The 22985-nt window shown below is 44.5% G+C and overlaps 2 protein-coding genes across 2 annotated transcripts; one reads left to right on the top strand and one right to left on the bottom strand.

Moving 5' to 3' along the window:
* Positions 1-7687: 7687 nt before the first annotated feature.
* alkbh8 (alkB homolog 8, tRNA methyltransferase) lies at positions 7688-18830 on the bottom strand. The gene is made up of 11 exons (XM_055896685.1): positions 18383-18830; positions 17930-18161; positions 17682-17813; positions 16673-16768; positions 16455-16559; positions 16104-16174; positions 11710-11816; positions 10466-10626; positions 10102-10367; positions 8687-8836; positions 7688-8487 (listed from the first exon to the last, which is right to left on the bottom strand). The coding sequence occupies exons 1-11, from the start codon at positions 18515-18517 to the stop codon at positions 7885-7887; spliced, it is 2058 nt and encodes a 685-aa protein (XP_055752660.1). The 5' UTR covers positions 18518-18830; the 3' UTR covers positions 7688-7884.
* LOC129832563 (sarcolipin) lies at positions 18643-22570 on the top strand. Its single transcript, XM_055896712.1, has 2 exons — positions 18643-18731; positions 21620-22570. Exon 2 carries the CDS (start codon positions 21755-21757, stop codon positions 21848-21850), a length of 96 nt encoding a protein of 31 aa, XP_055752687.1. The 5' UTR covers positions 18643-18731; positions 21620-21754; the 3' UTR covers positions 21851-22570.
* The last annotated feature ends 415 nt before the right edge of the window (positions 22571-22985 follow it).

Here is a 22985-nt window from a genome sequence, read left to right as displayed (position 1 = left end):
CAGCTTACAGAGAGGAGGTGAGGGTCCTGGCAGAGTGGTGCCAGGAAAATAACCTCTCCCTCAACGTCAACAAAATGGAGCTGATCATGGACTTCAGGAAATAGCAGAGGGAGCACCTCCCTATCCACATTTACGGGACAGCAGTGGAGAAGGTGGAAAGCTTCAAGTTCCTTAGCGTACACATCACTGACGATCTGAAATGGTCCACCCACACAGAGTGTGGTGAAGAAAGCGCAACAGCACCTCTTCAACCTCAGGAGGCTGAAGGAATTTGGCTTGGCCTCTAAGACCCTCACAACATTTTAAAGATGCACAATTGAGAGCATCCTGTCGGGCTGTATCACCGCCTGTTACGGTAACTGCACCGCCCGCAACCGCAGGGCTATGCAATGGGTGGTGGGGTCTGCCCAATGCATCACCGGGGACACAATACAGCCATAACAATTTACGTTAAAATACTTAATACTTAGATGTTGACATATCAATTACAAGCAATATAGACGGCATACATGGTTAATATTAGCCATTTGCCTCTGCTAGATCACATTTATCAACAAAAGCGCTGTTCGTTTTTTGGGATAAAATTAGATTATTACAAACAAAAATCTATTATAATCAAGACATTGGTGGAAAAAATCAAGTTTATCTTGAACAAATATAAATGAACATGGTTTTCATCACTATTGGTGTTAATTGCTTTGAAATGAACAAATTGGAAGGACACATTTTACAGGAAAGGATAAATGAGCCTCATTGAACACAGATGAAGGCTGGTCTACACACCACATGAGGGACATAGTTTACTGTGTGTGTGTTGCACATGTATTTCTTGCACTTGATCCATGTGTGTCTTCCTGTACTTCTTGGGTCCACACACATCACATCGCTTCTTCTTGTTGCTACCGGCTGCAATCTAGAATGATGAAAACACTTAGTTCAGGGATTTCACTAACATCTCACTCACTCACATATATAGTTACAGCTGGCCAAGGTAAAAGAGTCATACACACACACATGCAACAATTTCAGTCACACTTACTTCCGGTATTGGAGTTGTTGGTTCTGTGGGTCGGGCAGATGGGGCACCAGCATCCTCCTCCTGAATGCTCCTCACGACGGCAGCAGTAGCTAAGGTCCTTGGGATATGTTGCCTCCTCTGTATTTGAGGTCTTACCCAGGCCTTGCCCAGCTCTTCGAGAAAGAGCCGTCTCCTCTGGAGCTTCCCTCTGTTCCCATCTGGGTTCAACTCCGTCCAGATGACAAACGCGTTGTACGCTGAGACGTCTCCTCTGGAGCTTCCCTCTGTTCCCATCTGGGTTCAACTCCGTCCAGATGACAAACGCGTTGTACGCTGAGACGTCTCCTCTGGAGCTTCCCTCTGTTCCCATCTGGGTTCAACTCTGTCCAGATGACTAACGCGTTGTACGAAGAGACGTCTCCTCTGGAGCTTCCCTCTGTTCCCATCTGGGTTCAACTCCGTCCAGATGACAAACGTATTGTACGCTGAGACGTCTCCTCTGGAGCTTCCCTCTGTTCCAATCTGGGTTCAACTCCGTCCAGATGACTAACGTATTGTACGCTGAGACGTCTCCTCTGGAGCTTCCCTCTGTTCCAATCTGGGTTCAACTCCGTCCAGATGACTAACGTATTGTACGCTGAGACGTCTCCTCTGGAGCTTCCCTCTGTTCCAATCTGGGTTCAACTCCGTCCAGATGACTAACGTATTGTACGCTGAGACGTCTCCTCTGGAGTTTCCCTCTGTTCCCATCTGGGTTCAACTCTGTCCAGATGACTAACGTATTGTACGCTGAGACGTCTCCTCTGGAGCTTCCCTCTGTTCCAATCTGGGTTCAACTCTGTCCAGATGACTAACGCGTTGTACGAAGAGATGTCTCCTCTGGAGCTTCCCTCTGTTCCCATCTGGGTTCAACTCCGTCCAGATGACTAACGTATTGTACGCTGAGACGTCTCCTCTGGAGCTTCCCTCTGTTCCCATCTGGGTTCAACTCCGTCCAGATGACAAACGTATTGTACGCTGAGACGTCTCCTCTGGAGCTTCCCTCTGTTCCAATCTGGGTTCAACTCCGTCCAGATGACTAACGTATTGTACGCTGAGACGTCTCCTCTGGAGCTTCCCTCTGTTCCAATCTGGGTTCAACTCCGTCCAGATGACTAACGTATTGTACGCTGAGACGTCTCCTCTGGAGCTTCCCTCTGTTCCCATCTGGGTTCAACTCTGTCCAGATGATAAACACGTTGTACGCTGAGATGTCCAAGATGTTGAAGAATATCACAAGTGGCCAGCGTAGGGTTCTTCTTTTGCAGCTGTAGCCAGTCACCAGCTTGTCTAAATTGTCCACCCCTCCTTTTGTGGCATTGCAATCTATTATAAAATCTGTTTTTGATGTTCCTGGCCACAGATTCTCCCATCCCTAAGCAGCGTACTCATGAGTTCCACATTTTTGCCTTTCTTTGGCACGCAGGAAACTAGGGACGTGTTGGTCGTGAACACAAACTTAGAGGAAGCTCCTGTCTCAGCGTGTGCAAAGTAAAAAAGTTATCGCATGTGATGTTGTGGCCACTTAGTCCCTGTGTCATGTCCAGGACAACCCGCATCGCTTGGTTCTTCTCCCTGTATACACTTTCAAGTTCCACGCATATGATGATGTAGCATCACGGGCAACCCAGATCTTTATTCCATATTTTGCGCGTTCAGACTGTATGTACTGCCTGAAGGGGTAGCAGACCCTAAATGGCATAAGCTGCTCATCTACAGTAATGTTGGGCCCAGGGATGTAAAACAGGTAAAGGTGGTCCACCCACTTGTCCCACACTCACCTGATTGCAGCTAACGTGTCTCTCTGCCGCCAAGCTGGTCTGGTGTCTCGGTTATCGAAGAGGATAATCCTGAAAATAATGTGGAAGTTTTCCAGATACATTGTAGCATGGAAAAGTTCTCTGCCAGTTTCTGCATCCCACAGGGATTCTGTGGATTCCCATTAGATCTGAAAACACCAGCAAGGATAATAACCCCAAAGTATGCATGTAAATGAGTTTGGTCCATCTCCTTCCATCTCTCTCCAAAAACATGCCTTCCCTCCAAATTAGTGCAGTTCAGAATGATTTTCTGGATGGTGTCTGGGAAGAACAGTTCAAAAGAAGACTTTATGTTCTGCATATGAGTAACCGCCATCCGCGTTGGCCCTGGTTACATCCTTATCACATTGGCAGCCATGCGGTGTGGCTCATTCCTTGGGCAAGAAGACGATCCAATTTCATTTGTTTTTACATCATGTTTATCCTCTTGCAGGCTTCTGATGAGCTGGTTGCTGACGGGCTGGACCTGGGGCTGGCTGAGGGTCAATCTCATCATCTCATCATCTTTTTCCAACTCACTGTCAGGCTCTGAATTGATAGAGACATAATCCTCATATTTGGAAAATTCTTAATCTTCCTAGGTGGAAGACGCTCCTTCCACACTAGCTTCTCTCTCTGCTAAAAAATATTCCTAAAGCCCTCTGAGCAGAGATTATTTTTGTCATACTGATTGATTGTGGTAAGGAGCCACACATGCAAAGCTATTTATTTGTTGTGTCCCTCCCCCAATTTGCACCTGTCTAGGTTAGTGTGGGAAAATACAGATTTTTTTTTTTACAATGTATCAAAATAATGTATTGTAATAACATTGTGCAGGTTCCCGCAAGACATTGTGTAGTTTCACACACTACAAAGGGTAAAGAGTGCGATAAAAGCGGGAATCAGGCAGACAAGCAGACAGGCAGGGAGACAGACAGGTTCCCGGTGCTATGTTGAAACAGCAGGCCCAGGGAGGAAGAAGACAGAGTGAAGGCACACAGCAAACCTCAACGTCAACAGTGAAGAGGCGACTCCTGGATGCTGGCCTTCTAGGCAAAGTTGCAAAGAAAAAGCCATATCTCAGCCTGGCCAATAAAAATAAAAGTTTAAGATGGGCAAAAGAACACTGGACAGAGGAACTCTGCCTTAAAGGCCAGCATCCCGGAGTCGCTTCTTCACTGTTAACGTTTAGACAGGTGTTTTGCGGGTACTATTTAATGAAGCTGCCAGTTGAGTACTTGTGAGGCGACTGTTTCTCAAATTAGACACTCTAAAGTACTTGTCCTCTTGCTCAGTTGTGGACCGGGGCCTCCCTCTCCTCTTTCTATTCTGGTTAGAGACAGTTTGCGCTGTTCTGCATAGCACTGTACAAGATCTTCAGTTTCTTGGCAATTTCTCGTATGGAATAGCCTTCATTTCTCAGAACAAGAATAGACTGAAGAGTTTCAGAAGAAAGTTCTTTGTTTTTGGCCATTTTGAGCCTGTAATAGAACCCACAAATGCTGACACAGATAGTTGAGTATCTAGAGTCTAGATACTCAACTAGTCTAAAGGCCAGTTTTATTGCTTCTTTAATCATCACCACAGTTTTCAGCTGTGCTAACATAATTGCAAAAGGGTTTTCTAATGATCAATTAGCCTTTTAAAATGATAAACTTGGATTAGCAAACACAACGTGTCATTGGAACACAGGAGTCAGTGATGGTTGCTGATAATGTAGATATTTCATAAAAAATCTGCCGTTTCCAGCTACAATAGTCATTTACAACATTAACAATGCCTACACTGTATTTCTGATCAATTTGATGTTATTTTAATGGACAAGGACATTTCTAAGTGACCCCAAACTTATGAACGGTAGTGTATGTATGTTTGTAATATCACATAACAATAAAAACATTTTTAATAATGCTATTACCTACTAGCTAGTACAGCAAAGATGTGTAGCTACTGTAGATATCTTAGCCAGCTCACTAACAAACATCAAAACAGTGAGAGGAAGTCACATGGTCCTTCCTATCCATGTTCCTTGGGACGTCCCCCCACTCATCCCATAACCACAAGGTTCTTAATCTCACTGTATGTTTGCAGGACACTACTTGAGAGAAGGGAAATAGTGTAACTCCCATAGAGCTAAAATCTCATCCTACACTGAACAAAAATATAAACAACATGCAACAATTTCAGTCAATTGAAATAAACACATTAGGCCCTAATCTATGGATTTCACATGACTGGGAATACAGATATGCATCTCTTTGTCACAGATACCTTAACAAATAGTAGGGGTGTGGATCAGAAAACCAGTCAGTATCTGGTGTGACCACCATTTACCCCATGCAGCCCGACACAACTCCTTCGCATAGAGTTGATCAGGCGGATGATTGTGGCCTATTGTCCCACTCAACAGATGTGCGAAGTTGCTGGATATTAGAGGGCACTGGAACACGCTGTCGTACACATTGATCGAGAGCATGCCAAACATGCTCAATGTGTGACATGTATGGTGACTATGCAGGCCATGCAAGAACAGGGACATTTTCAGCTCCCAGGAATTCTGTACAGATCCTTGCAACAAGGGGCTGTGAATTATCATGCTGAAACATTAGGTGCATTGCCATCAACAAAATACAACTGTGTCCGTAGTTTGTGCCTGCCCATACCCTAACCACCCCATTGGGCACTCTGTTCACAGCGCTGACATCAGCAAACCGCTCGCCCACACAACGCCGCCGTCTGCCATCTGGCCGGTAAGGTTGAAACCAGGATTAACCCGTGAAGAGCACACTTCTCCAGTGTGCCAGTCGCCAGCGAAGGTGAGCATCTGCCAACTGAAGCTAAGTCAGGACCCTGGTGAGGACGACAACCATGCAGATGAGCTTCCCTGAGATGGTTACTGACAGTTTGTGCAGAAAGTTTTCAGTTGTGCAAACCCACAGTTTCATCAGCTGTCCGGGTGGCTGGTCTCAGACGATCCCGCAGGTTAAGTAGCCGGATGTGGAGGTGCTGGGTTGGCGTGGTTACACGTGGTCTGCGATTGTGAGGCTGGAGGACGTACTGCAAAATTCCCAAAAATGACTTTGGCTTTTGTTGGAGAAATTAACATTAAATTATCTGGCAACAGCTCTGGTGGACATTCCTGCAGTCAGCATGCTAATTGCACACTGCCTCAAAACTTAAGACATGTGTGACATTGTGTTGTGTGACAAAACTGCACATTTTAGAGTGGCCTGTTATTGTCCCCAACACAAGGTGCACCTGTGTAATGATCATGCTGTTTAATCAGCTTCTTGATTTGCCACACCAGTCAGGTGGATGGATTATCTTGGCAAAGAAGAAATGCTCACTAACAGGAATGTAATCAAATTTGTGCCCAAAATATTAGAGAAATATGATTTTTTTGTGCACATGGAACATTTCAGGGATGTTTTATTTCAGCTCATGAAACCAACATGTTGAATTTATATTTTTGTTCAGTGTAGTTCTGTGGTAGGCCCAGTGTGTTCTGCTGAGTAGGCTGAAGGATAAGAGATAGGCCTGCCTATGTCAAGGCCAGGATGTTGACCATAACAGAGAATGCAAAATGGCCTATAATGAATAGGAATGTTTTGCAATGATGTTGTCTTGATGTTACCTCCTCAGTAAATAGATTTAAAATGCATTAGACCTTCTATCCATCTGATCAATACACTGGGCGCAGGCAGACATCTAGCCACCTTTAATTTTCTGAAAATGTCAAGTGTCTATCTGCAGCCAGACAACAGCAGCACAACAATCGATAGCCAGATAAAACACCAGGCAAGGTAGACTCCAGCCTCCTCCTTTTAACTACATAACTGGCAGTTCAGTCCCGGTGGACTCAGACAGCGGAGATAATTTACCAGGAGCCATTTCTGAATTATCACAAGGCTGCTTTGAGATACCGTCACTGCCACGAACAAGAGCCCATTACCCAGTGATCCATTCAGCTATTTAACTCCTCTGTTGGACCTTATCTCCTTAACATTTGTGTGTGTGAGTGTGTCCATTTCAGGGGTGGGCTACAGAGAGCCAGACTCCCTTATAGCGCGTAGTCCTGAATACTGATACTCCGGCTGCTATACAGCAGATTGGGAGGGATAGGGGGGTGTTGGGGAGAGAAGCAGCAAGACAGAGGATGGGAAAGGGAGGGGACAAAGAGGGAGAAAAATGATAGAGGCAGTGTAGACCACAATGATCCCAGTTTACAGCAGAATGGAGAGACAGAGAGACCAATGGAAAGAGAGAGGAGCAGTCAGTTTACGAGCTGGACATTTTGGGCCCCTCTCTCTGTGATTGTCTGGTACCCCCCTCATTGAGATGAATTAGTCTGGCATTGGGAAGCAAAGGTGGCAGCAGCAGACCAACACAATGTTGTAAATATACCAGACCATACAGTGACTCAGCTTGGCAATGAAGGGGACTTAAAGGAATAGTTTACCCCAAAACTAAAGTCTCCACCAAAGTGGTCTTGAAACTAACGGAGGTATGAAAACGTCGATTTTAAAGTGAACCATTCAGAGGTTACAATGACACAAATCTATCAAGGTTACCATTCAGAGGTTACACCGACACAAATCTATCAATGTTACCATTCAGAGGTTACAATGACACAAATCTATCAAGGTTACCATTCAGAGGTTACAATGACACAAATCTATCAAGGTTACCATTCAGAGGTTACAATGACACAAATCTATCAAGGTTACCATTCAGAGGTTACAATGACACAAATCTATCAAGGTTACCATTCAGCGCCCAGGGGCTTAAAAATAACTACATGAAGTTGGAGTGAAGAAAATCAAGCAGGCACTTTCCTCATTCATTTGAAGGACCTTTTGTTTTTCAATCTTTATTATTCACAATAAATCAGAGATAATAAAATGGTTAATTGGTTCGTATAATTGTCTCATCTTTATCTGATGAGGCGAAAAGCTAATTTATTTTCCCAAATTCAATGTTTATCAGTTCAGGAGCACATTTACTAAAATCTTGAAAGTGTTTGTTTATCTAGTCTCCAGTTTTCTCCAGTATGACACACCAGTTCCCCTGGTCGTGGTAGCTTCTCTGTATGGTCACCCCTCTAACCCTGACACACAGCTCCTCTAGCTCCCCCTTGTGGAACACATGGTAGTAGCGGTGAAACACTGGGCTGGGAGCAGTATTGGGGACAGGGGCCTGGGCTTCAGTGGGGGGGTCTAAAGTATTTTTGGAGCCTTGTACCCCCTGCTCATCCCCTCCCCTCCCCTGGTTACACCCTCCTCTCCCTCCACCCTTGAGGTGCCAGGGCACCAGGAGGTCCTGGGAGTTGAAGGCAGTGCGGTTGGTATGAACGCTCAGTTTTGCTGGACTCTCTGTCTCACGGTGGACCATGGTGCAGTCCGTGGCTATGCCTGAAAGATCCTGTGCTGTGTTGTGGGCGTCTGTGGTATTGCCTGTAAGACTCTTTGACTCCTGGTTGTTGTCGCCTGTAGGACCCTGTTGTCTGGTCTCTTTGAGATATTTGGACTTGTGCTTGTTATATTCCTGTTCCACAGCCCACACATAGATCAGCGCCCGTCCTCCAGGCCTCAGTAGTCGAACAAGTTCCTCAACCACAGCCTGCCTCCGCTTCTACACACACACACACCACACACACACATTAATAACTCAAACAACTACACTCAATTAAACATGAAATAAGATATGTTTTAGTTCATGACCACTGACAGCTTGATAACGAAATACACTGTCAATGTGAAATACAGAAATCGTTAAATCAAGTTGAATGAAATCCCTAAATGAAAAGCATCTGTGTCGGTGTGTGTGTGACCTGTGTGGAGAGGTGGTGTATGACCGCAATAGAGATGCAGGCATCACAGGTGTCACTGCGTATTGGTACATTGAGGGCATCTGACACAAAGACCTGGAAGCCTCTTTCTGAGCAGATCTGGACCAGAGCACTGCTACGGTCACAGCCCACCTACACACAGGAAGGAGATACAAACACACACAACTTTATTCATCCACCCAGCCCACCTACAAATAAGAGATACAAGCACACACAACTGTATTAATCCATATAGCCCATATGCCGCAGAAGGTAGCCTAGTGGTTAGAGCGGTGGGCCAGTAACCGAAAGGTTGCTAGATCGAATCCCGAGCCACCAAAGTAAACACCTGTCGTTCTGCCCCTGAACAAGACAGTTAACCCACTGTTCCTAGGCCGTCATTGTAAATAAGAATTTGTTCTTAACTGACTTACCTAGTTAAATAAAGGTGCAATAAAATAAATAACACACACAACACTTCCATTTGAATCTAAAACTTCCTGATTAGTAATTACTCCTTTTCCAGTTTTCTGATTAAATAGTAAGAGGAATGAACACAACTACTGATTATAAACCTCCTATATGACCCCAGCCAACCCCATTACTGGCCTGCCTTATCGAGAGAATCATTAAGACTTTCACATCCTCATCAAAGTCACCCAACTTATACCGCATAATGAAAACCAGCAGTGGACAAATTATAGCCAGACTAGCCATCCGCAACAACTCACAGCAGAGTAGGAGAGGAGAGAGCGAGGGAAATTGATAGCTGTAATAATCTTTTGAATAAAACTCTTGTTCAGGGGAGAAATGTAATTAGGCTTCATGAGTCATTTGCTCTAGCCTATAAGGAAGGGACTGGGGGAAGGCTGGAGGAGAATTTCAGATATTCTGTTTTATCGTGCGCGCACACACCACGAAATACACACTCACTCTTGCTCATACACAGAGACAGACACACAAAGGTCAACATTTGCATTCAATTCAAAGTAGTGAAGTTATCACTATTAGAATGGCTGAGGGGGGAGTAGTCTCTGCAGGTATCCTAATCCATTTTCACAAAAGTAGAGTAGCATTCACAAGGCTTCACTATGCTGGGAACATCGTGTAGAGACTGTTTTGGAGTCTTTGAAAGTTTATATGGTATATCTAAAGCATAGTCTGAGTACCAAGATAGAGGGAAAGGTCATGTTTTATTCAACTAATAAATGTTTACAAAAATAATGTAGCGTTTATAACTGTCTATTTTCTTCATCAGGCTGCACAAAGCTGAGACGTGTAAAAAGTCAGAAACATGCATGATAGGCTAATGGCAGAGTGAGAACAGAACAGTAGGGTCAATAAACAGGACACTCTCTTCCGTAGATTGTGTTAAAAGATGCTAGTATTTAGAAATGACCCTCACAGACCCCCCTTACCGCAATCACATCCGGGTTGACGCCCAGGTACTTTCCGTTCCCACAGCCCACATCAGCGAGAATGCTTCCTGGTTCTAGGGAAGACAGGAAGTGACACACGCGGGGCCAGGGGGAGTGTCGAGTGCTGCTGAAGTGACAAGCGATCTCCTCGTACACGCGGTGCACAAACTCCGCCTCCAGACGGCAGGCGTCAGTTTGGCTGCGAGGAAGGGAGGGGGGCGAGGGAGGGGCAGTAGGTTGCTGGCTGTCACAGGCCGAGGGGTAACCTGCACAGTCGAGAGATGGGGACAAACGGGTCAGCACAGGTAAAGGTACACACAGAGACACATCAATCCATCTGCTTTTAACAAATAAAAGAGCTCACCACAGTCACATGGTGTGCGGCGCACCTTACGGAAGGTGAGAGAGGTCCTGGTGCCCCTCCTACTTAGGGTGAGGTTACTATGGTTACTGAGGTCAGAGGTCACTGCAGCTGGGGATTTTGGGTCACAGGCTGGCACCACATCAAACTTCCTGGGGGTTATCCTGGAAAACCACAGAAAACACTTAATTTAAATGGAAAGTTGACATGTTGGTTTCCTTACACTGTCAGCAGTCAATAAGCAAGGTATGACATCAATCCATGCTTTGGTTTAGTGTCCATGGTACTGTTTACACATACTAACATTTTAGCATTTGTGGCACAAATCCTACTCAAGAAATGGGTTTGTTGTTAGCATTTTTCACGCATAATGTTCACATCCTCCATAAGTGACTGTTGAGCTTCATAATAGATTTTAGATACTTTTGGATGTTTTGAACCCAAAGCATGTATTGCTGTCATACTTTGTCCCTAGACTGTTAACAGCATAAGGAAACCAATGTCATTTTGTAATTTGGTCCATAGGTCTCAGCTCTCTCTCTCCCTCCCCATCTCTCTCTTACCTGAGGGTCCATAGGTCTCAGATCTCTCTCTTACCTGAGGGTCCATAGGTCTCAGATCTCTCTCTTGCCTGAGGGTCCATGGGTCTCAGATCTCTCTCTTACCTGAGGGTCCATAGGTCTCAGCTCTCTCTCTCCCTCCCCATCTCTCTCTTACCTGAGGGTCCATAGGTCTCAGATCTCTCTCTTACCTGAGGGTCAATAGGTCTGAGATCTCTCTCTTGCCTGAGGGTCCATGGGTCTCAGATCTCTCTCTTACCTGAGGGTCCATAGGTCTCAGCTCTCTCTCTCCCTCCCCATCTCTCTCTTACCTGAGGGTCCATAGGTCTCAGATCTCTCTCTTACCTGAGGGTCCATAGGTCTCAGATCTCTCTCTTACCTGAGGGTCCATAGGTCTCAGATCTCTCTCTTGCCTGAGGGTCCATGGGTCTCAGATCTCTCTCTTACCTGAGGGTCCATAGGTCTCAGCTCTCTCTCTCCCTCCCCATCTCTCTCTTACCCATGCGTCCATAGGTCTCAGATCTCTCTTCCTCTCCCTCCCTCCCCATCTCTTACCAGTGGGTCCATGGGTCTCAGCTCTCTCTGTCTCTCTCTCTCTCCCTCCCTCCCTCCCCATCTCTTACCAGTAGGTCCATGGGTCTCAGCTCTCTCTGTCTCTCTCTCTCTCCCTCCCCATCTCTCTCTTACCCGTGGGTCCATAGGTATCTGCTCTCTCCCTTCATCACCAGGAGACTGCGCCCTGGCAACACTATGGCAACCGAGCGGCCTTCAGGATGACGAAAATCCATCACCGTCTGCAATGAGAAAGAAATGGAGCGAGAGGGAGACAGAGAGATGGCGAGAGAGAGAGGAGAGTGACAGGATATAATGGCATTTCAGACACTGCTGAACCGGTGTGTTACAAAGCAGGAACAGATCACAACTTTCTACACCATGAAATCACAGGCCTTACTGATATCTACATGCTCATACACACACACACGATCTGGGCTCTCTTCCTCCTCTCAGATCCTCTGGGGAGTATCACCCCATCAACAGAACCGCTCGGCTGTGACCAAATCAATCCAGAACCAGACAGCTTCTCTATGCTACAACCCCCAGCAATTATTCACACACACACAATGTTTACTGATTCATTACCTTTGCCTTCCTGTTAAATGATTACTGCAGAGGAAACAAAGATATCCTCCAGTAGGCCTAACCTGTCAGTCCAGATAACCTACTACAAGGTCAGGAATATGAACTACCTCTACATACTACCTCTGTACTGTACCGGCAACACCCTGTTTATATTGTTATTGTTATTTTTAACCTCTTTAATTACTTGTTACTTTTATCTCTTATTCATATTTTCTGAAACTGCACTGTTGGTTAGGTGCTGGTATTCCGCATTTCACTGTAAGGTCTACACCTGTTGTATTCAGCATTTCACTGTAAGGTCTACACCTGTTGTATTCAGCATTTCACTGTAAGGTCAACACCTGTTGTATTCAGCATTTCACTGTAAGGTCTACACCTGTTGTATTCAGCATTTCACTGTAAGGTCTACACCTGTTGTATTCAGCATTTCACTGTAAGGTCTACACCTGTTGTATTCAGCATTTCACAGTAAGGTCTACACCTGTTGTATTCAGCATTTCACTGTAAGGTCTACACCTGTTGTATTCAGCATTTCACTGTAAGGTCTACACCTGTTGTATTCCGCATTTCACTGTAAGGTCTACACCTGTTGTATTCAGCATTTCACTGTAAGGTCTACACCTGTTGTATTCAGCATTTCACTGTAAGGTCTACTACACCTGTTGTATTCAGCATTTCACTGTAAGGTCTACTACACCTGTTGTATTCAGCATTTCACTGTAAGGTCTACTACACCTGTTGTATTCAGCATTTCACTGTAAGGTCTACATCTGTTGTATTCAGCATTTCACTGTAAGGTCTACATCTGTTGTATTCAGCATTTCACTGTAAGGTCTACACCTGTTGTATTCAGCATTTCACTGTAAGGTCTACACCTGTTGTATTCAGCATTTCACTGTAAGGTCTACACCTGTTGTATTCAGCATTTCACTGTAAGGTCTACACCTGTTGTATTCAGCATTTCACTGTAAGGTCTACACCTGTTGTATTCAGCATTTCACTGTAAGGTCTACACCTGTTGTATTCAGCATTTCACTGTAAGGTCTACACCTGTTGTATTCAGCATTTCACTGTAAGGTCTACTACACCTGTTGTATTCAGCATTTCACTGTAAGGTCTACACCTGTTGTATTCAGCATTTACATTTACATTTACATTTAAGTCATTTAGCAGACGCTCTTCTCCAGAGCGACTTACAAATTGGTGCATTCACCTTATGACATCCAGTGGAACAGCCACTTTACAATAGTGCACCTTACATTTCACTGTAAGGTCTACACCTGTTGTATTCAGCATTTCACTGTAAGGTCTACACCTGTTGTATTCAGCATTTCACTGTAAGGGCTACATCTGTTGTATTCAGCATTTCACTGTAAGGTCTACACCTGTTGTATTCAGCATTTCACTGTAAGGTCTACTACACCTGTTGTATTCAGCATTTCACTGTAAGGTCTACACCTGTTGTATTCAGCATTTCACTGTAAGGTCTACACCTGTTGTATTCAGCATTTCACTGTAAGGTCTACACCTGTTGTATTCAGCATTTCACTGTAAGGTCTACACCTGTTGTATTCGGCGCATGTGACTAATAAAATTTGATTTGAGTAGAAGCCTAAGTATCGCTTACAACTGCCTATTCATTTCTACTGAACAAAGACATTGCAAACCACTCAAAACTACCAACTAGTACATTACAACTTACAAAACATAGATGTCCCTCAAGACACTTCATCACAAAAACCTATTACAATATCGAAACGCTCACTCAACACTGCCTACCACAGCTTCAGAGACAAGGATATGTTTTATATTATTCCAAATTAACTATCAGTCAAGGCTGTCAACTTCATTATAACTTCAGGGCAGTTCACTTCTCTCCTATCAGTCTGGGCATAAAACTTCCTTTCACATGGAGAAGTTCCTTATCATTCTGTCAGACAAGCAGCACAGTACACTATCTGTCTGTAATTGATCTTGTGTTGTAAGACAGGCTGTTGCTAATGGCACCACTGCAGGCGCAGAGGAACAGATTTTTACATTTATTTAACCTTTATTTAACTAGGCAAATCAGTTAAGAACAAATTCTTATTCAATGACGGCCTAGGAACAGTGGGTTAACTGCCTTGTTCTGGGGCAGAACGACAGATTTTTATCTTGTCAGCTCGGGGATTCAATCTAGCAACCTTTCGGTTACTGGCCCAATGCTCTAACCACTAGGCCACCTGCCACCCCAAAAACATGACGTGTCTCATCCTCTAACCCTGTCGTACATAAAGCAGTCTCCCTGTCAGCCTGTCGCAGGAAAAGATGACGTGTCTCATCCTCTAACCCTGTCGTACCTAAAGCAGCCTCCCTGTCAGCCTGTCGCAGGAAAAGATGACGTGTCTCATCCTCTAACCCTGTCGTACCTAAAGCAGTCTCCCTGTCAGCCTGTCCCAGGAAAAGATGACGTGTCTCATCCTCTAACCCTGTTGTACCTAAAGCAGCCTCCCTGTCAGCCTGTCGCAGGAAAAGATGACGTGTCTCATCCTCTAACCCTGTCGTACATAAAGCAGTCTCCCTGTCAGCCTGTCCCAGGAAAAGATGACGTGTCTCATCCTCTAACCCTGTCGTACATAAAGCAGTCTCCCTGTCAGCCTGTCGCAGGAAAAGATGACGTGTCTCATCCTCTAACCCTGTCGTACCTAAAGCAGCCTCCCTGTCAGCCTGTCCCAGGAAAAGATGACGTGTCTCATCCTCTAACCCTGTCGTACCTAAAGCAGCCTCCCTGTCAGCCTGTCGCAGGAAAAGATGACGTGTCTCATCCTCTAACCCTGTCGTACCTAAAGCAGCCTCCCTGTCAGCCTGTCGCAGGAAAAGATGACGTGTCTCATCCTCTAACCCTGTCGTACCTAAAGCAGCCTCCCTGTCAGCCTGTCGCAGGAAAAGATGACGTGTCTCATCCTCTAACCCTGTCGTACCTAAAGCAGCCTCCCTGTCAGCCTGTCGCAGGAAAAGATGACGTGTCTCATCCTCTAACCCTGTCGTACCTAAAGCAGCCTCCCTGTCAGCCTGTCGCAGGAAAAGATGACGTGTCTCATCCTCTAACCCTGTCGTACCTAAAGCAGCCTCCCTGTCAGCCTGTCGCAGGAAAAGATGACGTGTCTCATCCTCTAACCCTGTCGTACCTAAAGCAGCCTCCCTGTCAGCCTGTCCCAGGAAAAGATGACGTGTCTCATCCTCTAACCCTGTCGTACATAAAGCAGTCTCCCTGTCAGCCTGTCGCAGGAAAAGATGACGTGTCTCATCCTCTAACCCTGTCGTATCTAAAGCAGTCTCCCTGTCAGCCTGTCGCAGGAAAAGATGACGTGTCTCATCCTCTAACCCTGTCGTATCTAAAGCAGTCTCCCTGTCAGCCTGTCCCAGGAAAAGCTGCCCCCTCCTGTCAACCAGTGATTTACTGACAGTATCTGCCTTGTAGCTGTGACAGGGAACAACTTCACACAGACATATGGAACCTCTTTCTCTTTCCTACATCTGTCTTTGCATTTCTTTCATTAATTCACCATTACCAAAAAGAAGCAGTCTTCAAAGACACACATCATCAACTCACTCTATGAGACGGAACTCTCCACTCTAGTTTGTGTGTGTGTGTGTGTGTGTGTGTGTGTGTGTGTGTGTGTGTGTGTGTGTGTGTGTGTGTGTGTGTGTGTGTGTGTGTGTGTGTGTGTGTGTGTGTGTGTGTGTGTGTGTGTGTGTGTGTGTCTGTCTTGCGGGATACTAAGCAGCATTGTGAGGGCCTCTCCAGCTACAGTAACACGCTCACAAAAACTCTGAAAAGCTTTTTCAATGCATTGAGAGAAAGACAGAGAGAGAGAGAAAGGGTGGGGGAAGAGAGAGGATGGGGGACAGAGTATAGACTTAATGTTCTGTGAGGAAATTAAAACAGATTGAAGATGTACCTTAGCACCCAAGCTTAGGGAGAGAATGATGTCTTCAAAGGCAGAGTGAGTGTCCACATGAGGAGGAATACCTGACGGCAACACAAATAACCCATAAGCTCAACGGTATGCCTTTAAACACCAGTACTATTAACATGAGTTATCCAAACATCAACCAGTAGAAAGGTCTATAAATTGCCTCTGAATAACTTACATAAGAATTGTGTTCATTTCCAGTTCCACACACTTCACAGTCTGATTCTACAGCAGCATTGTTTCTACCTTCATAGTCCTCTGCCTTCTTAATACAGAGCACGCTGCCCCTGTGTGGCCAAGGAGGGTACTACAGCTGCTGGATGAGATTAGACTCACCTTGTCCAGACTGGTACTGGTTCACAGTCAGCTGGTCTGGCATGACTTCTGTGTGTCTGTCCCTCACACACCTCTCCAGCACAGGGACACACACCTGGGGAAGACCTGGGAACAAGACCACAAACATCAATCTATAGCAAGGGAACCACTGAGTATATTCCATACACAAACACCATACAATACTATGATGGTCATAGGGACTGACAAGACACACATACCTCCAGGTAACGGTTTGTCTTTGTCCACGTTGTTGTTGTCATAGCGAAACTCGTAACCAAAATGCTTCACTCTCCTGTGCTTCAGGACTTTCTGCACTGGAAGACAAACAATTATTAGCCAGTGACTGAAACCTGCACAGACAGTTGGTTGATTGGTTGTTTGGGGACCTACATGGTGAATATGTAACATACCGTCTGGATATTTTGGTCATTAAGCAGATGAGCTTATTCAAAGAGAGTTACATGATCGAATTAGGGTTAAGTGCCTTGCTCGAGGTCACAGACAGATTTTTCACCTAGTCGCCTCAAACCAGCGACCTTTTGGTTACAGGCCCAACGCTCTTAACTGCTAGGCTACCTGCTGTGTGACAATGCTTGATTCTGGAATTGGTCCTCAGGTCCTATACAAGCTGGAATGTCGAATGAAATTATATTTGAACTTACTCTGCCAATTGTCCGTGATGTTGGTCCTTCAGCTGCTCTAAATTTGAGACAAAATATCTACAGGAAACTATTGTTTGCCTGACTTTTTAGAGCACCGGTACTGAAGTTGACGTTTCTATTCCCTGGCACAGGCGAGAAACCATGTAAACACCCGGAAGACTTTGGTTAGTATGCATGGTTCGCATCTGTGTACTTCTGCCTTGTGCACGTGCCTTCAGTCATGAGCAAACATCTTTTTGAATTGCCACACACAGAGACCCGTGTTTTAAAGTTGGTTGAATAATACTTTCATGTGGATATTTTGTCTCAAATTTCGACCAGCTGAGGGACCAACACCACAGACAAACGGCAGAGTAAGTTTAAATATAATATTTTTCAACATTAGTGACAGATAAGGGACGTTTAGGATTGTTCTATATAAATATGCGAGCGTTGTCTACATCATTTGTAGACGTCGCCACATCCCGTCACTAGTTGACTGATTGATCAGACGGAATAACACATCTTTAAAATATCTGAACATGTGTTGTGTCTGTGAAGGAGTGGTTTAAATCCGACTGCTCACCAGTGACATCCTCATCGTGGGACGTCCAGTCTATAGCATCCAGCAGGAGAGCCTCTTCCTCTGGAGACACAAACTCCTCAACCAGCACCAACCCTGGGGGGAGGTCCACACACCCCCACAACTCACTGTCCACTGCAAGGAGACAGACACAAACAAGTTACTACAGGGAGCATAACACACACACAAACTTTTTTTTTCTTCAGATCTGACTGAGTAAACTATGGTGACCCCCACACACACCTATTTACCTGTGTTGACATAGCTCAGGTACAGTGTGACAATCTGGTCCCCACACTGCAGCTGTCGTCCGTTGAGGGCGTGTCCTCTCTGGGCGCTGACCTCTGACCTGTAGGTCACTAGGGCGTAGGGTTTGTGTGGGGGCATAACCAGGGTTTCCACCTCGCCGACCTCTCCCAGCAGGTCATGGAGCTGCTCACGGCTCACACCGTTACCTAGCCCACCGTTAGCCACCACCAGGCTCTGCAGAGAAACATCAATGTAGCTAGCATTACAGTCCTAGACCGTGTCTGTGTTCTTTTCTCAGATAGCTACCTAGTCACATTGCACAGTATATGGCTATTGTATTCGTGTTCTGTCTACTTTATGAACGTACAGATGTGTTTTTGCTGTCTAGCAGCTAGCTACAGTAGCTAACACGTAACACTAGCTCTCTCCCGCAAAACAAAGACTGCAGTTATTACCTTGGTGGGGTGTGATACTGTGCTTATACCCTCATGTTTCAGTAAAATATGACTGGCTTTGATTTGCTTTCGGAGAAGTTTCTTCTCCTCTTTACTTCTCCTGACAGCTTTCACGTTTTCAGAGCAGGGCTCCATGGTGTAACTACTAAATATGTCCCCACTGCTACACAGACCTGAGAAATGCTTCCGGAATTACGTAAAATACCTATCCAGGCGTTGTTGTCATATCTGGAATGCGTCAGCAAAACCTAGGCAGAGGGATGCGCCTCATACAGTCGTGTTCCCCTAATCAGATTTTGCGAATGCATGCCAGATTTTACAACCCCTGGATAGGTATTTTGCGGATCAGGTAATCACATCACATGCTACATCGATCTGGTGCTAGTCTTGCTAACACCAGCCTCACTCTAAATTCTTGATTTGTGTATAGTCATGTGGGTCGCCTGTCAACCAGGCTAAAATCTGTTGCTAGACTGCACAGTTGATGCATACAGCGCCTGAGCAAGGGAACCAATCATAGGAATATGACGCCTAACTGCCCAGTTGATGACGTCACACGGAACTATTGTTTTTTTTGTATTCCCATTGTGATTGGTCCCTGAACCCATAGGAGACGATTTTGAAATATAAAGGCCTCCTTCCTTTCTCTAATCTGTAAAACCGCAAAAGGGCTGAAACGCTTTGGCATTACTTTTATCAACTTCCACTGTCCTCAAAGAGTTGCTAAATTTTCTCTTCACTTCAGGTTGCTCATCAATTCATTCACCTTGAAGAGCATGGTAACGGCAGTGTTCCCTTCACATTATTCCCATTATTTATTTGTTTAATTTAAGTTGATGAATTTACATTAAAGTTATTATTGGTACCAGGTCTAGTGACTAAAATTGGACTACAGCTATTTGCATGTGTTTGATTTGTGAAGGATAGTGAATTGGGCACGGTGAATCAGTCTTACCTATGTCTTAATGTTGGGTTTGCAGGCGACTGACGACTGACTGATCTTCAACGATCCTTGCGTCTTAAATAACTTACTCATTATTATTTGTAGATCAGTCAGTCAGTCTCAATTTCCCCATGATACATTATGGTTTTGAGATCCTTTTGTTGGTCAATTTCTTCAACAGATGATCAGTTCTATATAATTCGCAAACGTATTCATTAGTACTAGAAAGGAAACACAGACTCTTTGTTTAAGTATTACAATTCTCCTTTAGTAATACAATTGTAGGCAGAAGTTGGTACAGAGTACAGTATATGATGGCTCTCCCCCAGGTTCTGCAAAATGTCTAAGACATCCTGTAACTCATATAGCCTCCCCAGTCCTCGCGTGACTTTCCCTGGCAACAACATTTTAACAAATCTACCTGCCCCCTGAGCAGTAACCATCTTGTCAGCAATTAAAAGGTCAGAAGTGGGTTTAATTCCAGTAAGAGACAGTCCCCTGGATTATATTAATCCTCTTGGAATGCCTATGGAATCCTGGAATGAGAGCGGCTCAGGGAAAACTCTCAGCAGTCCTGCTGTGACCCCAGTGTGTGTGTGTGTGTGTGTGTGTGTGTGTGTCTGTGTACATGCAGGCGTGTTGCATGTATTTATGGATTGACCAGAGGGCAGGTTTAGCAGCAGATTTGTGATAACAATACTCTCCTTAAGCAGCTGTCAAATGTATGGCTAGTTGTGAGGTTAGCTGTTGTGATATGTAACAAGTTAGCCTGTCAGTTATTACAACAACTGTTGTTGTTTCTGAAAGGAATACTCCATGACAGTATGTGACAAACTAATGTTCTTTCATTATTAACTAGTGTCCTGTAACACTTAGAAAGCATGCCAATACACCACCAATCACCAAAGCACAACAACGTACATGATAGCAAGTCACTATCAAAGTCAGTGTGCAAATGTTGCTCAACCGCAGAATTACTAAACATCCATAACAACCTTATCAACTGGGTCGTTCCACCAATTAAGTGCTTTTTGAGTAATGAATTTTAAATAGTTTATTTAACCTAATTCTAACATTCTGTCATAAAGAGTTATACATTTCACTGTACTTGAACTTGAACTAAAGAGCAAATGTTCAAGTTAATAAAACACACTTTTTTCCCATCTCGAGTGGTTGATTAAAAACAAAAATGCTATTGTAAGTGCCTATTAAATGCCCCAAAAAGTAACAGGGTTGACTGTAACAGGGTTGACTGTAACAGGGTTAACCGTAACAGGGTTGACCGTAACAGGGTTGACCGTAACAGGGTTGACCGTAACAGGGTTGACCGTAACTGTGTTGACCGTAACAGGGTTGACCGTAACAGGGTTGACAACTTTATCTTAAATCAGCCCGAAATCCCCCTGTGACAGTGGGAATGGAAGCTTGTTGTGTGAAACAGGAAGGGACAATTAAAAAAAAAAATCGTTAATACATCTCTAGCCTATTTATCTCTGGGTAACAGGGTTGACATATTATACACGACCTGCTCAGTTTTCCACCACAAAACACCATAAAATGTCCAAAAAGAGTAAAACCAGGTCACCTGCTTTTAAACTACGATTTGACTATCAGATGTTCAATGTGTCTTTTGATTATTTTTTTTAAGGAATAATTTCACCATGTTAAAATGAGAGTTCAGTTTATTTAACAGGGTTGATGTTAAAATGAGGGACAGGGTTGGAATCACTAATAACATTAAATAATTAATCATCTTCAGAAATTACTTTTTTTTTAAAGCAAGTCTATTCATATTAAAACTCTGATTTATTGAATTTCAATGTGGTCTATTTTAAAGGCTGCTTAATTTAGGCTTTTAAAATGCAATATTTCTTTTTAGTGCCCATTGGGGTTAGGTTTAAAATCAGATTTTATGACTTTGTGCCTATGCCAGCTAGTGACCATTCTGCAGAGCTGCATTCAGGGCAAGATTCCTGACGATAAATGCCAACCTGCTACAGAAAGGGTAGGAGCTAGAGGATAGAGCAAGGTAGGGACAGACTGGTCATAGGGCAATTCTGGCAAAAATGTTAAATGGGCTGGTCCACCTTAATCCTAGTGGGCCTGTCTAAACTCTAAGTTTGGCACACAATTATCATCATTCAGCTAATAATAGGGGCCTCGAGATGGAATTGGCGTAAAATGCCCAGGTCTTTATCTGGTTCCAGTCTGTCCCTGGAGTAAGGTGTTGTTTTGGGATACAGTTTTAATTTGTCACCAGAAAATTCAAGGTAAACATCTTCCCCCCCTTTCAGATTCCACCTTCAGAGACTTTGGCCTCCCTGACAGACTGACCTGCCCTCCCAAGCAAGGTGTGAGGACCCTCATCCTTCCTGTCTCCACACACTCCCATTCTTCTTCTCCTCTCCTGCCGCACCTCTCAGGGCACAATGGACCTGTCTGTGCAGGAGCTGTTTCTGAACTTCACAGTAGTCTTGATAACTGTGCTGCTCATGTGGATCCTAGTCAAGACCTACCAGGCCTGAACCACCAGGGGACAGATACAGGGGGAGCGAGATGAAGGGCTGAGAAATGGGGGGAACTGGGTGGTACATTCCAATCCAGTTACTGCAGTTGCAAACAATCTTGAAAGCTTATTGGGCGACAGGTAGCCTAGTGGTTAGAGAAGTGGGCCAGCAGCCCGGGTTGCTGGCATCATCCTGCTGTTGTGCCCTTGAGCGAGGCACTTGACCCCCTACAAATTCTCTGCGGCTGATCCATGCGTCTGACCAATTGCTTCCAGTCCCTTATGTGTGTGTTTGTCTCAGGGGTTTGGGGTGTGAGCATAAAGACACATTTCCATTAACGGACAACATAGTGAACGGACAATATAGTGAACGGACAATATAGTGAACGGACAATATAGTGAACGGACAATATAGTGAACGGACAATATAGTGAACGGACAATATAGTGAACGGACAACATAGTGAACGGACAATATAGTGAACGGACAACATAGTGAACAGACAATAAAGTGAACGAACAATAAAGTACAATACATCTTATATTATCTTAACTCTGCAACATAGCAGTTGCACGTGGTCCCTGACAAATGGGACCATGTGAATACAAGAATGTGTACAAGAATACAAGAAATTGAAAGGTATAGATATATATAGATATAGATATAGCTCCACTGCTTCAGCTGTCTGCTAAGAAAGACATGCAGTTCCTCACTCCTGCCTCTTAGAGGGACTGTTGTGTTAGAGATGAGTTGGCAAGCATTCTGTTTACAAGCTCTACAATAAAAAGAACTGTTATTGTACCCAAAATGTTTTCTCTTGTTTGATGCATCCAACATGATGTTGTAAATAATACATGTGCACGCAAATCAGGAAAAGCAGTGCACACACCCTACCTACATTCTTTGAAAATGTAGATTAACCCCTTTTTGGTTCCAGATAGAACTCTTTTTGGGTTCCACGTAGAACCATTTTGGGGTCCATTTAGAACCCTCTGTGGAAAGGGTCCTACATGGAACCCAAAAGGGTTCTTCAAAGAATAATCCTATGGGGATAGTCAAATAATAATTTTAGGTTCTAGACAGCACATTTTCTCTAAGAGTGTAGAGAACTTCAGCTGGACTAACTGTTGATTGTGTGATGAAACAATAAGAAA

Source organism: Salvelinus fontinalis, chromosome 33 (genome assembly GCF_029448725.1).
Source record: "Salvelinus fontinalis isolate EN_2023a chromosome 33, ASM2944872v1, whole genome shotgun sequence".
Classification (NCBI taxonomy): Eukaryota; Metazoa; Chordata; class Actinopteri; order Salmoniformes; family Salmonidae; genus Salvelinus; species Salvelinus fontinalis.
This window is presented reverse-complemented; position numbering and strand designations above follow the sequence as displayed.